The 16,723-nt window shown below is 40.8% G+C and overlaps 1 protein-coding gene and 1 long non-coding RNA gene across 3 annotated transcripts in view; one reads left to right on the top strand and one right to left on the bottom strand.

The window, feature by feature from the left end:
• LOC111870320 overlaps nucleotides 1-3,568 on the top strand; it is an 18,937-nt gene extending 15,369 nt beyond the window's left edge. The window contains exon 4 of one of the 2 annotated variants that reach the window (XR_004513640.1): nucleotides 3,495-3,568. This is a non-coding gene — a long non-coding RNA (uncharacterized LOC111870320). The remainder of the gene's footprint in view (nucleotides 1-3,494) is intronic. The other variant, XR_004513641.1, reaches the window with a different exon arrangement.
• LOC111870319 (cilia- and flagella-associated protein 36) overlaps nucleotides 1-16,723 on the bottom strand; it is a 24,162-nt gene extending 7,439 nt beyond the window's left edge. Inside the window, exons 1-4 of the mRNA XM_023862499.2 lie at nucleotides 16,559-16,723; nucleotides 10,378-10,445; nucleotides 6,298-6,408; nucleotides 3,434-3,636 (exon numbers count right to left, since the gene is read on the bottom strand). Coding sequence (XP_023718267.1) covers nucleotides 3,434-3,636; nucleotides 6,298-6,408; nucleotides 10,378-10,445; nucleotides 16,559-16,664 — 488 coding nt within the window. The 5' untranslated portion in view covers nucleotides 16,665-16,723. The remainder of the gene's footprint in view (nucleotides 1-3,433; nucleotides 3,637-6,297; nucleotides 6,409-10,377; nucleotides 10,446-16,558) is intronic.

Raw genomic sequence — 16,723 nt, 5'->3', positions numbered from 1 at the left:
CTGTTTCTTTGATGTACCATCCCCTTCAACAATCTGGTAGTTGCTCAGTAGATAAAAAATTCAACACCTTTTATGAAACTTTAAGGTTCATTACCATGTTCACAAGAACTCACTTTTGGACCATGTCCTGAGGCACTTGAATCCAGTACATACCCTATTTCCTAACGATTTGTCTTAATATTATTTGTAGTCAGTATAGCAACTGGCTATGGGCTGGACAACCAAGAGTTTGAGTCCTGGTAGGGTCAAGAATTTTCTCTTCTACAAGTTGTCCAGACTGGTTTTGGGGTTCATGCAACCTGCTATCCAATGGGCAATGGGGCTCTTTCTCCCGGGGTAAAGTGGCTGTGGCATGAAGCTGACCACTCATCTTCAACTAGTGCCAAGGTCAAGAAAATATGGACCTATACATCCACTCCCCCATATGCCTTCATAGCATAGTGCATAATTAGTTAAGCACAGGGACAACTTTACCTTACCTGTTATCCTTCCATCTGTGCCTAGGTGCATTGTGTGGCTACTTGGCTCCATGTTTCCTGACCAGAACTTTGAAGGCATTTCTCATGTCACCCATGCATACTGCTGTCCCACCGTGAGTTTTTTGTAATTTAATTTGCTGTACAGTGCAGTCTCATTTCCTGTGCTCTGTTTATAATATATAGTTTTATCTTATACGTCGTTAAGCATTGTAAAGTCTAATAATTAACACGTAGACAGTGGTAAAGAAATTGGTCTAGAAGTAAACTCAGAAAAGCAGTAAGTTTGTGTTGATATATCACCAACAGAATTCAGGATAAATTCGTAATATAAATATAGCTAATAGATACTTAAAAATTTGGTGAGGTTCAGATATTTGGGAATGGCAGTGACAGATCAAAATTTTGATTTTTGAGGTGATTAAGAGCGGAATTATTATGGGTAATGTTTGCTACCATTCGTTTCAGAATCCTTTGTCTTCTTGTCTGCTGTCCAAAAACTTAAGTTAAAATATACGAAACTGTAATTTTGCTTTTAGTTTTGTATGGGTGTGAAACTTGGTTTCAGATATTAAGGCAGTGGTGTGCGGTACTATTTTTGGTAAGGGAAGCAGTGGTATCTAATAAACGAACTGGTAGCAATCAACTCACCAAAATTTACGTCACTTATTGAGCCAATAAGGTCGTTTTGTATTCTGTTTGATAAACCTGTAAATACTGTACTGTTCTCAAGGTGAACGTTGAGCTCATGATCATATATCCTCAACAAGTGAACTAATTCCACATAATTACCTTGGTCGATAGAATCCACGCTTTTGTCATGACCACGGAGACCAAGTTGCCACTTTCCTAAATGGCAGATGATATCAATCAAGCGTTTCATTATTTCTCTATATAGTATTGTCAGGTGCTTTTGATTGTCAAGTTGACTGTCAATTCGAGATTTCCCGAATATAACAAGTTGCACTGTTGAAATAATGTGAGTCAGAGTTCTCATGTCGTTTCAATGCTATATAAAGGTTGTTGATATCACCAAACCCAGTCTTGTTCCATACATTTTTTCCTTGAGAAACAATAGGCATGGCCAACAAAACAATTTTCCTATATTACGGCAACCGGATAGCCACTCTGTTTTAGAATACTATTCCAAATTAAATTTCCTCACACATAATTTGGTTTGTGCTTTAAGTTCTGGCACCTCTCATGTTGGTCGTCCTCTTTCTATAATTATTTTCTTTTCAGAAACGTCCCTGCTATTAAACCCCCATTTTAAAAGGCTTTCAATTGCACAGTTGCAGTCGCGTTGTTTGCCAACATTCATTTTAGCTTTGGCCTGTGCATGTAGTCTAATCACGCCCCTGCCCCTGTACTGCAATACTCCACTTGCTTCCCTTCAACGCAGATAGCTTCTTTCTGATGCGTCAGAATACTATCACAAATACAATCTTACGCTATCTAAATATACACCTACAATATTTTAATAAAACTTAGGTTACCTATAACACCCAACAAGACTGAAATGACACATAAACAGTTAGTTTTCACATAACCATTGAAAGACCACAGGCCTTTGCTTCCATATCACAGGCATTAGCCAGCAAACCGAAAGTTGCTTCCTTGCCCACTTCGTGTGTGACGAATTCCTACAGAGAATAACGAAGAAAACTTGGTCCATCCCACCAAGCAAGGGAAGGAAGGAGGAGGAGGCATGTGGCCTTGAGCAGGAATGCACGCTAAATGACAATATTCAAATCCTTATTATTCAAATTGAATTATTTATGTATGACTTCTTTTCTTTTTGTTTCTTAACTACGGAAGCAATGCTTCCCTTGCTTCCGTGCACGGCATGCCACTGTATTAAGGGAAGAGCATAAACTGAGGGTGTTTGGAAGCAGTGTGTTAAGGAGGATATTTGGATCCAGGAGGGATGAAATAATAGGCTGGAGAAAATAACATAATGAGGAGCTTTATAAGTCAAGGTGAATGGGATGTGCAGGGCATATAATATATGGGAGGGGGGAAGGAATACATACTGAGTTCTGGAAGTAAACCAGAAAGAAAAAACCACTAGGAAGACCTAGACATAGGTGGGAGGAGGATAATAATGTAAAATGGATATTAGAGAAATAAGACGGGTGTATGTACTGTATTCATGTGGCTCATGGTAGAGACCAATGGCAGGCGCTTGCAAACCCAGTAATGAACCTTCAGGTTCTGTAAAATGCTGGAAATTTCTTGAGTGGCTGAGCAACTGTTGGATTGGCAAGAAGGACTCAGCTCTATGGAATTAATTAGCTGTAAATTTATATCATCATAGGTTTTGAAATTCACATGTGAGAATGGTTCTACCTCTAGAAGTTAGAGCATATTTAATCATCAGTATCAAAAACATATAGCTGTGACTATATTGCTTGAAAAACAACCAGCACTGAACAGTTCAGCAACCTGATTCTTGAACTTTTCATTGCACAGTTGCATAGCTTATTCCCACACTGCTACAGCAAACACAGGTGGAGTGCCTGTTTATCTACTGCATGATGCATTTGGTGAAAAATTATTAGCAAAGATTATCTGGCCACCCAAGTCTCCTAAATTTGCAGATCTGCATTACTTGTCAATTGCATTGAAAGGATAAGTATAGAAACAGGCTTCTTGATCTTTGGACAATCTCCTATTCCCACACATCTTCTTTCCTAGTGGTCAGTTGTGCAACTGCATTAGGAAGATCACTAACCTGAATTCTCTCACTGCAGAATGATAGTATAAACCAAAGAACATAAGATTTATTTTAGAAAAATAAACAAAGATCAGAACAGCTTTTAAAAATTCAAAAATATATGGCATTAGCCAGTATTTATAGAAAATCATCATGGGTTTATAGTCCAAACAAATTCAGTTATCAACAAGCTACTTGTGTCCCACAGGCCATGGGCTGCATACACCTGCCCTGTCTTTACTTGATAACCTCCTCCATGATTCGGGATTCCTCCTCTGTCTGAAGGCTTTCATCTCTTTCAGTTGGCAGGAATGACTGTGGGGTGATGCCATAGCGCTGTTGGATCATCTCCAGTGCCTGCAGCTGAAGCTCTACGTTCTTCTGGATCATCATCCTTTTGAAGATTTCGTAGTCATTAGCTGCCCACACCTGCTCAAACAGGGTCTGAAAAAGGCATATACTCATAACAGTAAGTTTCCAGTGTACAGACCTAGTGCCAGCAAGAGTTTTGGGAAGAAGAAATAATGTGAGTCAGTGTACGTGGGATTAGATTTGATATGCTTGTATTTACCCTTTGAATACAAATAACATTGTGAGTAGTAAGGGTGTGCCAAACCATAATGTGCTCAGCATTTGTTTTGGTTCACTACCCTCCATTTCTCTTCCACATTTAAAACACTCCATACCTCTGGTCTGGTGTGCAGACTGTATAGTTTGAGATGAGAAACCCTGCTTGTGATATGGATTTACAGGTAGAGTCAAAGCCTGAACTTCAGAACATGTAAGCTTGCCTGTCATTATGGCAGGTTTCACTACATGCAGCCTTATAAGTAATTCACTTTGCTGTCACATATGTCCATCAGCAGCTATACCTCCAATGAAAATACTCCTACATAACTTTACCTGTGACATGCTTAAGTGCTGCTGTCATGATAACGGTAACTTTCAGTACCAGGCATTATGTTTGAATTATGGATCAAGAAGGTAGCACCAAATTTGATTTCCCACTGTAATCTTGTTCAGAATTCCTCAATTACTGGTGATTCTGTTAACCACTACCCCCTTATCAAGGGAATGTTCTTCATGCTGAAAGATTTTATAGAGCGCAGTGCTCATACACTCAATACATGTTAAGAACATCATGCAGAACTTCATAACAAACGCTGTGGAACAGTTAACACTCAGAACCCTTTAGAATCAATATTTTAAAAGTTCTTCCAACTTTTTCAGTTGTTTGCAGCCCTCTTCAATAGAAGCACTGGCATGGGAGGCAAGCCAATCTCCTGCCTCTCTTTCTGGTTTTTTCAAATAATGAAAATTGAAAATATGGAGGAAATATAACAAATATTAACAACAAAAGATTCTGAGCATAGTTTGCAGCACCATCTGTGTTCCAGTATTCAGACCAAGAACTCTAGAACAACTTGTGATTGTGATGTTCTGATGCACAGTTCTGAAAATTATAAAATTTGGAGGACCAAACGCACCCTGCTCCACGCTTGTGGGAGCCTACCACATTGAACCAAGCACTTTCCAAACCGAATGGACCACGGCAGCTCCATCGCCCATTGGGTCAGGTGCCACTAGCGACAGCATATAAAGATGTCGGCCTCCGACACCCTAGTGAGCTGCAGCAGTGCTTGCATTGAGACAGATTATTAGGAGCACAGACAGCAACAGTGAGTCTCCTGGCAGTGACACTGCCAGCTGATGCAAGGAGGACCAGCTGGCTGCCAATGCAAGGAATACTGAGGAGCCAGCCTGCTGTGGCTGGAGTTTCACCATCATTCATTGGGCACACCCTACCTTAAAGTTACAGCCTTTTTTGGGACCCACAGTACCTCACCAGTTACTGAACCCTCTGCCTGCCCACCTGCCTGCCTGCCTGCCTGCCTGCTCATCTGTACACTCTTCTATTGTTTATGAGCCTCTGCAAAGTACTTAAATAGACAACAATTAACCATCTAGTATAGAGTCTGATCCACTTGATAGTTATTGTGAAATTTAAAGGTTCATACACATTCTATCATTGACTATATTTCAACCCAGTTACAACTTATTTCCATAAGCCGTCCTTTAGGCTCCTTTAATTTGCAGTGTAGTTCTGAAAGTGGTCTGTCTTTTCATGGCATTTTCAAATAAAATATTGTGTTCATTTCTCTTCTCCTTGAACGTGAGATGTCCGGCCCATCTTAACTTCCTTGGTGTCACCCTAATAATACTTAGTGAAGAGATGAAATCACAAAGCTTCCCATAATGTTATTCTCTCTGCCCCTGTTTCTATCTAAATCCAGATATTCTTTGCAGAATATTGTTTTCAAATTAATTAAGCCTCTCTCATACTAGAGTTAAGAGATCACATTTCAGTTACAACTAAAATTACAGTGTTGAATATTTTGATGTATTGCCTTCGAGGAAGAATATGAAAACATAACAGATTATGTAAAACTGTCGGAATAAATTTCCTGATAATTCTGCTCCAAGTTTAATCAAGATTGTAATTCCTGTTACTGTGAATTTTTAGTATTTAATTTTTTCTGATTATATTAGCAATTTTCATATTTTAATTTTTCTGTGAATTCTGGTGACAGGACGTAAACACACCCTTGAATTTTTATATCTGTTTTTAGATCCAGTGCTCTTCCTGCCTTTTAAACTTTGTAGGGCAGTAATATCTAAATATACATTCTGCTTTATTAGTCATTCACTGGTAGTATTCATGTCTTCATTTTCCCAGGTAGAAGTAAATGTTTGAAGGTTACAGTATTCTGTGATGTGATGCCATGTAGTTTGCTGGATAGATACATGTTTCAGAGGAACCTTTGACACAAAATCCTAGAAGATTGTAATCTTCATTGTCACTGCTATGAGAACCTTTGATTTCACAAGTGCCTTTTTTGAATGAACTTGATAATGGAGCTGCATTGTGCTTTTTTGAAAGTGTGAACCAAATTTTTGTAATATATTTGGATGAGTATAGCTATTTAATTAAGTAAGAGAACAAATATTCACAGTTTTGTTTTTAAAGGAAATGTTACAAAACACAACTATTTTAAGCTAAATATCTGAGGGGGGGGGGAAGAGAGAGAGAGACTAGTGCCCTACCTGATGAAATCGTATGTGCAGTCCTCCTGCAGTATTCTTACTGCACGCATTTTCAAATTGCTCTGGTGTCATACCTATATCCTCCATGTAACTTCCCAGCATTGAATCCACCTTAAATGAAAGTAAGAGACCATACAAAGAATAAATGGCACATGATATGAACATATTTTGAAAGAGGAAGGCTTGTTTATATACTGTAATTAAATGTAATTATATATTCTATGTAGATTATTATTTAAAACTGATGTATGAAGTACCAGCGATTTTCAGTGACAGATGCCTGTCTGTCCAAAGAAATTTTAACTCTTCTTTCCTGCCAGTAGAGCAACTCTGCTGACAAGGAAGGTTTTTCTGTTAGGCCTTCCATGATCTGATCTGGTCAGTGCTTACAGGATGGTTTTCTTTTGCATATACAGGGCATGAGGTACAGCACACGGTAACGTAGTTGGTTGATGCACTATGCTACAAGGCAGAAGGTCACAGGTTCGTTTACTGATCAGGTTACTGAATTTTTTCAATTGGCCTAACCCTTCCAGCTACACTATGGCCCTGAGATTGACTCAGCCTCTAACATAAATGAGTACCAGGAACCTTCCTGGGGGTAAAGGACGGCCGGTCCATGCTAAGGCTGACAACCTCACCACCATTTATGAGCCGATTGTCTAGAAAATGTGGAAGTCTCAACGTTTCACAATCCCATGGGTCTCCACAGCCTGTTACAGGGCCACCCTTTACACCCAGGAAGGTTCCTGGTACTCATTTATGTTAGAGGCTGCATCGACCCCAGGGCCACAGTGCGGCTGGAAGGAATAGAGCAACTGAAAAATACATTGACCTCATCGGTAATCGAACCAGCGACCTTCTCGCTTTTCGTGTGGTGCCTCAACCAACTACGCTACTGCATACCCCGTCACAGTAAAGATATGTATAATAAAACGGAAAAAGTAAAGATAACAATACATGTTAATCGAATTTATAGCTTCGTATTAAAAAGTGCCAGACGGGTTACTTAGCAATAATGATTTAGACTTCAATTCAGGGCATGCTAGGTTTGAGCCTTGGCCTCGACATTGATTGTCCAGACTGAGGTAACTTTATGATCTTCCTGAATCCCTCCAGGTGAATATCAGGGTAGTACTTGTAGTATCAAGGTACTTGATTAGGCAGTGACCAATTCCTTTTACACCATTTCTAAATTAATACTGTCACGTGTATGAGTGACTATAGACAGGTTTTGGATTGATATCGGATTTATTGGGCACTTACAGGTCGTAACGATAAGTCACAATAACACTATGACTATTTCAACACTTTAAAAAACAAGCTAAATATTTTCCAGCCCGCAGTGTCTTCACTACTAGTTGCCTGGTAACGGATTTTAACAATGGCTATTCCTCTACTTCTGGACTCGAAGTCCTTTCTGAACAGCTGCTTCTTCCCAAATGAACTTTTTTCCTCCCATATTCCCGAACAGAACTGGCTCGGTTAAGTCAAAGTTAAAGTTATGTTACGAACGACGGTCAGTCAGCCAATGTACCTTGAAATAAAGCACCCGTCTGGGGCTTAAGACTAGATCTTTATTTTTTTATTGCTAGTGGGATGGGACTAAGTCCCTTGTATTGCGGCCACTTCTGGCCTATTGTACCAGCCCCAGATGATAGGTGAGGGTGATTGTGGACCAATTGGAGGAATGAAGGTTGGCAGGAGAAGCCGAAGTACTTGGAGAAAACCTACCCCAGCGCCACTTTGTCCACCACAAATCCCACTTGACCAGACCCGGGATCGAACCCGGGCCGCCGCGGTACGAAGCCAGCGACTAACCTCTTGAGCTATGGCCTAGCCCCAGATCTTTATTACTGTCAGACGGTTGCAGGCTTGTTGATGTGGGGCGCCCTCTCTGACGAGAAGACGGGTCTGTCATGTGCCAGAGTCATAGCTGTAATAAGTCTGTTTTCAGCATGTACAGTTTATATTTTACATGTTTTTAAATGTATGTATATACAACATATAAAGGGCCTCTGTCAGTACAGCAGATCATGCCCTATCATTAGTAGCTCCTGCTACAACAGCAGTCTAGTAATTTGAACGCTCGTATGCTTGACAGCCTCCAAATTTAAGCCTCTTATATTTCCTGTGTCCGGGTTCGCCTTGTCCAATGTTTCATTTTCACGATTTGTATGACTTCTGCTTGTTGCCTGCGTAATTTTGTTATATAATTATATATATATATACACGGAAGTTTTAAAGCCATGTGCAAATCGTGAACCGGTGTGCGCCTTGGAAAATTTCCAACGGTGCTGAGAATTTTGTTTTGTAGGCGCTGCAATTTCGGTAGATGGTTGCCTGCTGCAAACTCCCAGGCGGGCTAAGCATAGTCATAATACTCCTAATGAGTGCTTTGTGGAGGGTTAGTTAATGTTAGTGCTTAATCGCTCACTTTTATATAGGGAATATAGTCTAATAAATGTTCTGAAAGGCCTTGGCTTCGATAATTTATATGTGTAATCTCCATGTAATTTTGTTATCGAAGATTACACCGCGATATTTTACGCTATTTACAAATGAAATGTTTTGTTCATTCAGTGTAAGATGGGACTCAGGCGGTCGACGACCACGAGAAAGGAAAATCCCGTGAGTCTTACCTTCATTTCTTTTAATATTCAAACGCTCACACCAGGTCTCCATTGAGCTGAGACCACGCTGGAGTTTTCTGACAACAAAACCCTCCTTACGATCTGTCGCATACAGACAAGTGACATCGGCAAAGAGGGCTAGGTAAACACCGGGTGTTTGTGGGACATCATTTATGAGACACCTCTGCTCATATTTCCCTTGGTGTAGATATTTCGTCTTCTATCGAAACACTGAATTTGCGTTGTGAAAGAAAAGAGCTAATGAGCTTGATGAAACTGGTCGAAAATTCCTAATTAGATAATTTATACAGCAAGCCAGAATGTCATGTGGTATCAAAGGCTTTTTTCGATGTCCAAGAATACCGTGGCCACAGACATATTATTATTGTTGAAATTAAGGGTCACGTGGTCCTTTAGCCTCATACGTATACATCGCAGTGTCGTGCTCGGACGTGCAAGGAAACCAAATTGGCTTGCGTTAAGCAGGCTTATTTCTTCAATGTGCTTTTGGACTATATTCAGGATGACTTTTTCTAATAATATAAGTACTTGTTGTGGACAGGAGGCTAATCGGACGTGAATTTTGGGTCCTTACTGGGTTTCGGTAACATTGTGACTTTTGATTCCTTCCAAGGCTTTAGGAAATGGGCAGCTGAAGGCACTGATTAAATAAATGTGCCAAGTGTACCAATGGTCGCCTTGGAAGGTGCCTGAGGCATTCATTTGGAATGCCATCAATTCAGCAGATCTTTCTCAATTTCAAGGAATGAATTAATTTTTGTTAAGTTACATGGTCTTATTTTCTCAGGAGGGCTTGTTGTCTATGGCTTCGAGCAGAGCCTCACCTTTAGCCTCCACCCGCCTCTCATGGCTTTCGTCACACAAGTCCTGTGTGAATTGATTTTGCAAGCAGTCAGCAATTGCTTTGGCTTTCTCGGTCGGATGAAATTTTAAGGATTGTAGGACCATGAATAGCAATTGGTGCCCTTGGTCCATCCTTGTTTAGGAATGATTTCGCAATGGGCCAAATAGCCTGAGGTGTGACTTCATATTTACCTGTTTTTGTTTTCACACCGTTCAAGTGCCTTTTTACAGGTCATTCGGTTGATTGAGTTCGTGACCAAATTAACTGCCGTTTTACAAGCTGTACATGCTACAGTATTTACTCATCATCCTTTCATTCGACGTTAAAAATTCTACAGCTACAGATAACGTAATTAAATAACAATACTCTTTAAGACGTTCTGGAACCCTGACAAGTTGGTACCAGTTGAGATAATTTGTAATTCAAGTAAATTTGTACCTTCACTTTTAGAAATGTTTGTACCCGTCTTAAAATTAAGGGTCCGGGATTAGTTTAACTTGACCTGAGGATAAGGAATTTGTGATGATACCATCTTCTTCCTTCGGTGCATTAATGATATTAAAACCAACGAAGCTGTCTTACCAGGTCTTTGTATTCCTCGTGGATTTTCCTGAATTCGTCTTCATGTTCAGAGTGCCCCGGCTCGAAGACTGTAAAATGCAAAGCGACAACATTATGTTATTTTCATAATGAGTTTAATTTACAAAAGAACGCTCTCATTTGGGACGTGACGTTGTGTAGTATAGCAGACCGTGTTACCGCTGTTCCGGAACATTATTTATGGTTTATTTAACGACGCTGCCGCTACCTCACACTGTATTGTGTGCAGTGATAGGACGAGTAGTCATGAATAATGAATTTGACAGGATATGGAAGAAAGCGGACGTAGCTTAGATACTGAGTGAAACCACAGAAATCGTAAATCAGAACAGTCAGTATTTGAGTTTGGAACCTTCCGAATAAGGCTCGGCTTTTGGTCGTGTCGGAGAGAACTTCTTCCTTTGTCTTCACTACTGAAAAGTAACTCTTACGGCTGTTGTGTCATGAAGACGAAGGCAGCAGTTTTGTCCCGAGAGTTGCTAACGATCTACCAGACGGCACGGTATCACATCATAGAAGACAGTAGTATTCATAGCCACCGCCTTGAGAACGTCAAACTTCAAAATGACTTCATTTGTTAGTGTATTTTCAGACCGGGCTTATTTTATAAACATAATCAGTGGAAGTCACAGAGTGTGACGTGAAGTGTCGATAGGTAGCAAGAGAATAGCTTTCAGTTATTACATCAGACATAAAGTTGCATATCTTCGGACCGGAAGTAGCGTTGGTAAACTTCTTTCGTAGATCGGAAAGGGTGTAATGCACGAACAGAACCTTCAATTGCTTAAACATCAGCTTTCTACTCCGTGTCTCCTAATCAGCCATTAATAATATGCGCTATCATATGTCTTAAATTTTTTTTTAATTCGCTGAGAGGGGGTTGGAGTCCAACTAGGTCCACTCGTCACGGGGGCTACTTATTGGCTTATTGTAGCCTGCCCTGGGTGATTATGATGATGGAGAATTTGGTGGAATGAAGATTGGCAGGGGAAACCGAAATATTCGGAGAAAACCCGCCCCAGCGCCACTTTGTCCACCACAAATCCCACTTGACCAGACCCCGGGATCGAACCCGGGCCGCCGCGGTGGGAAGCCAGCGACTAACCGCTTGAGCTATGGCGCGGCCATCCATATGTCTTAATGAAATACGCCTGCAATTCTGTCTTTAGACTACCTATCTAACAAAAATGCTGAAGAAGGCGCCGCACTGACACGGCGCTGCGGTTCATTAGTTAATAAACAATTCTGTAAAAACTGCATAGATATTTAGCGTCGAATAATTTAAAATGATGAGAATGCACGATGAGTTTGAAAGGATCTGGAATTAAGTTGTCTTCGCCTAGTTTAGCGCAAGGCATTCTAGTCAGTTGCACTCTTTGACATTAAGTGAACAACGACATTATCGAGTATGACCAACTTGATTTAATTACATAGAAAACTTTACATGTTTTAGTTAATTAACTGTACGAGAGTGAAATTGGTGAACAATTGACCGTCATAACTATTAAGCACTTCCTCGCGTGTTGAGCTCCTTCTGACGACGGTCTCTTAAGACAGAAACTTGTATAGGTCTCTACGTAATTATAAACCAAATTGGTCCACTCGATAGTGTCGTTGTTCACTTATTGTCTTGGCCTAATTTAAAACATCGTCCTGGCCTTCCGTTCAAGTGACTGAGGAAAACAACGAAAATTTCAGCGTCGCTTAATTCAGTCATGTTTTCGAATACTTGTATGAAACGTGTGTTAAAGTTAAGGGCATGCGTCCGCAAACGGTTTCTAATTTTTTCGAGCTGTAACGCCATTGAAAGCAGATTCCGCCTTTGGAGAGCGTATGGGACCAGCCCCATCGACTTTCCATCTTCGCAGCCTATTTTCTTTAAGACTAAACTTAACAATGTGGAAGTCTGCCGCTCCGTAGCTCAAGCGGTTAGTCGCTGGCTTCCCCCCGCGGCGGCCCGGGTTCGATCCCGGGGTCTGGTCAAGTGGGATTTGTGGTGGACAAAGTGGCGCTGGGGCAGGTTTCCTCCGCCTACTTCGGTTTCCCCTGCCAATCTTCATTCCACCAATTGCTCCACAATCACCCTCACATATCATCTGGGGCTGGTACAATAGGCCAGAAGTGGCCGCAGTACAAGAGACTTAGTCCCACCCCACTACCAATAAAAAATAACAATGTGGACGGTTCCAGGTTTCCATTGCTGTTCAATACTGATTTGTATCTTGTTTCGGAGATCCTTATTTTCTTCAGCTTAAAGGTGAAATAATTTCCCAGTGGTTCTTGTAGGTGCAGTACAGGTACACAACATCAGTGAGGCCTGTTCCTTTTGTTCTGCCGACTGGCAGTCAATATAATATGAGACATAAAAATGCATTTTAAGGTCACTGGCCAATCACAAGTATGGATAGGGGCGAATGAACAATTAACAATTCAAATACTCACTTAGTAGCGATGAACTCTAATGCGAAGGGCTGTAGCATCGATAAAGAAGGGATGAGGCGGGCAAATGCTGTAACGGCGTCGTTCGGAAAGCAACCCCTGTCACGATTTGCTGCCCGCATCTCCTAATGTAACAACTAATTTCAATACGTAATGCTTGGCAGGATTCCCACGACATTTACTTAGACCGCTTTTTAACGTCCTGAAGAATAAACTGGAAAAGTAATTAAAGGGCGAATGCCTAATGACTAGCATGCTTCAAGTCCTCAACTCCTCGAAAATATGGGATCTTTGAGGAAAGCCAAGAATGTGACAAATAACACGGCTAATATCGCGCTACTGGAATCTTCTGGAGGCCTAGTTACAACACAATAGAAGCTTATTAATCTATTTGCGGATACGCTGAAAAATATATTCCCTTATATTTTCAGGGTTTGCCACTAAAAATTATCACCCTGAAAATGGAGGTAACATATTCCACTGAAACCTCTGTATCCACATACAAAACTACACGGTGCCAAAACCAAGAAGGCCACAAACTGAATACTAACGGCCATGAGGACCTGAAATCTTACAGCATACGTAATTACTGGGCAAAGTAGTGATCTGTAAATTTCTTAAGCTAAATTTACGTCTATTATCCCGTTAAAAGCTGGGTACAACCGCTTTGTTTGTCCGTCATCTCGACCTAAGTTATTGTTAGTATGTGATCTGTGTGTCAATTTTGAATCCAAAGAGTCCCCAATGTGTCTGGGTTGAATGGTCGATGTTATGTCTTCATTAAGTATTTCGAAGAAGGGGAAGTGTTCAGGCAGCGGAATATTTTTTTCGTTATTTTCTACATCTTGTAATATTAACTTTTACGCGTCGTCTTTAAAGGATGACTCTAAAAGGATCATAACGTTTCTTAATTTCGTAGTTGCTGCATGTCTTGCCTGATCACGCATATAAATGAAAAAAACATTTCAGCTGTATCAATTAATTTCTATTGTAAAAGGCTACGCAAACAACGTACACAAGATACTAAAAGTTTGGATCCCATAATTTTGAGCATCGAAAACCTTACACTCACCTTAAATTCACTGCGACCTTCGAAATATAAAATTCTATTTTCGCATAATTAAAAAATAATTATATTTTATTTTTATTCCATGGGCAGAATGTACGGCTCAATATTACACTTCGGCACAAATTAGGGACGTCACTGGAGTAATGAAATATTTGATTTCTCGTTTGCTGGACTACTGGATGGAAGTGAGTGCCTTTCCAGGAGACCCAGCGAGCAATTGGCTGGACATTCGCTTCCCTTTGCGAGCGGAGCGAAAGCTGAGACTTTACCACGCAGCCCTTTCAGATATAAATATCAAAACTGGCCACCTCCCAAATGAAGGCCTTTCTGAATTTTGGTGCAAAATAAGTACCTAATATACAGCATAGGAAAAACAAATGCCATGCTATTTATTGTTTAAAATTTCAGCAGAAACAGGGCCACCGACGCTATATAACTTGCCAATGGCTTCTACTCTGAGTCAGATAAATCCACTCCATACCCCACCCAATTTCCTTAACATTAATTTTCGTATAATATTATCCTCCCACATATGTTTTGGTCTTCCCAGTGATCCTTTTCATTCGCAAACTCTGTATTTACTGTTCTGCCATGCATGTTGCATGACCTGCCTATCCAATTCCACTGCATTGTATCCTTCTAATTATATTTGGTGATGAGTAGATTTAACAAAGCTTCAAATTATGAAATTTTCTCGAGCCTCCTATCATTTCAGCTCACTTCGATCCAGATACTATACTGAACACCGTTCTCAGATACCTTCAATCTATGGTCTTCGCTTAATATGAGAGACTAAATTTCACATCTATACAAAACTACAGACAAAATTATAATTTTGTGTATTTTCATAATATTTTTAAACAGGAGAAGAGAGGACAAAAGGTTCTGGACTGAATGGTAACAAGTATTACCCGAATTCAATCTCCTCTTAATTTCCTCCTAAATCAAATTTTGACCTGTTGCTGTAGCTACCAAGTATTTGACCTTTTCCGCACACTCGAAGGGTCTATTAGCCATTTTTATGTTACAATCTTCCCTGTATTCTGGCAACGAGATATGAATATATACTTAGTTTTTTCTGTGGGGACTGCTAACGGTACCTCGAGCAACCAGACAGACTCACGGGTGCGATGTAGACCCGCAGCTCTAATACACGTATTTCTAACTCTTTCCCGGCCGCGCCCTAGCTCAAGCGGTTAGTCGCTGGCTTCCCACCGCTGCAGCCCGGGTTCGATCCCGGGGTCTGGTCAAGTGAGATTTGTGGTGGACAAAGTGGCGCTGGGGCAGGTTTTTTCCTAGTACTTCGGTTTTTCCTGCCAATCTTCATTCCACCAATTGCTCCACAATCACCCTCAGCTATCATCTGGGGCTGGTACAACATGCCAGAAGTGGCCGCAGTACAAGGAACTTGGTCCCACCCCACTAGCAATAAAAACAAATCTCTTTCCTCCTATACGAGAGCCCTATCAGAATTAAATGCGAGTCTTCTAATATATGAGGAACCTTTTCACTCAACGTATGCAATAAACTGTCACTGATCATGTTTAGGTCAAACACAGTCGCCGCGCAGTCTAAGACATGAACTGTCTTCGCCCGCTTGAACACCGGAATCGTGGGTTCGAATCCTACTCGAGGCATGGATGTCTGCCTCCCTTCATTCTGTGTTTGTGTTGTTCTGTGTGGAAGTAGCGGTTTTGCGACGGGCTGATCCCCCGTTCAAGGAGCCCTACCGACTGTATATAGATTAAGAAACTGAAAAACCAGCCAAGGCCCACAAGGGCTGTACAGCCATAGATAGATAGATAGGTCATGTTTAGGCTAGTCACTTCGCTTTGAAAATAAGTAAAGGAAGGATCTGCGAAGCCTCGGAAAAATGCAGTTGTCGACTTTTTGGACATTAACCGTCGTCCTGTTTTTATCTGAAACAACGTTTCGTTGACTGGACTCTGCCTCCGTCAAGATATTAAATGCCTACTCGGTTGAGGACAGAGCCAGTGTTAAGTCTTCGAAACCTTATTTTCAATAAAAATAATATGATACATGTTCAGAAAATCACTAATTTTGTTTACATGCCATCGTCACATTTTTAGTCGGCAATGTAGCCTATATTTTCACGGCGTCATCCCCCAGAAATAGGATCCACATTAATATTAATACAATCCTCCGATCACTTTTATGATCTTCCAAGTGACCATATTTCAGTAGATTTTGCTACCAATATTGTGTCTGTATTGATTACACATTTATCCATTTTAGTCGCCTTAATTTCGTCAAGCTTAACAGTAATGTTGGATGTTTAGTTTGTGTGTGTGCGTTTTTCTGTGTTTGTGTACAGGTAGAAGCCTTGCGACTAGCTGATCACCCGCCCAGGGAGTCCTACCATATGTGTAAGATCTAAGAAAACCGAAGTGAACGGAGAAGTTCATGGAGGTAGGCCTAGGCCCACTGGGGCTGTAGTGCCAAGGGGAGGGGGGAACAGTGATGTTACACGAACCCCATGTATGCAACAAAATATTTTTATTTAATGTTACAATACACAGCACGTTTCATGCTGCACGCCCCATTATATTATAAAACTGGTGTGCAAACCGTTACAGTGTATCAGACAAGTGGGTCAATTCATAATAGCGTTAAAATATTGATTATGGCACTTACCCGATGATTTTTGTTCGATGAACGTTAGTATTGGAGCATTCCATATTGGCCCTTGAAGAAACCCCACCAAAGAATCGAAGACCCAAGAGCCTTCTTCCGATGCCATTGTTGGATGGCACACGACAAACCTACGTCTTTTATTGTCGCTACAAACATGCACCTCAC

Source organism: Cryptotermes secundus, unplaced genomic scaffold (genome assembly GCF_002891405.2).
Source record: "Cryptotermes secundus unplaced genomic scaffold, Csec_1.0 scaffold391, whole genome shotgun sequence".
In the NCBI taxonomy this organism is placed as follows: Eukaryota; Metazoa; Arthropoda; class Insecta; order Blattodea; family Kalotermitidae; genus Cryptotermes; species Cryptotermes secundus.
This window is presented reverse-complemented; position numbering and strand designations above follow the sequence as displayed.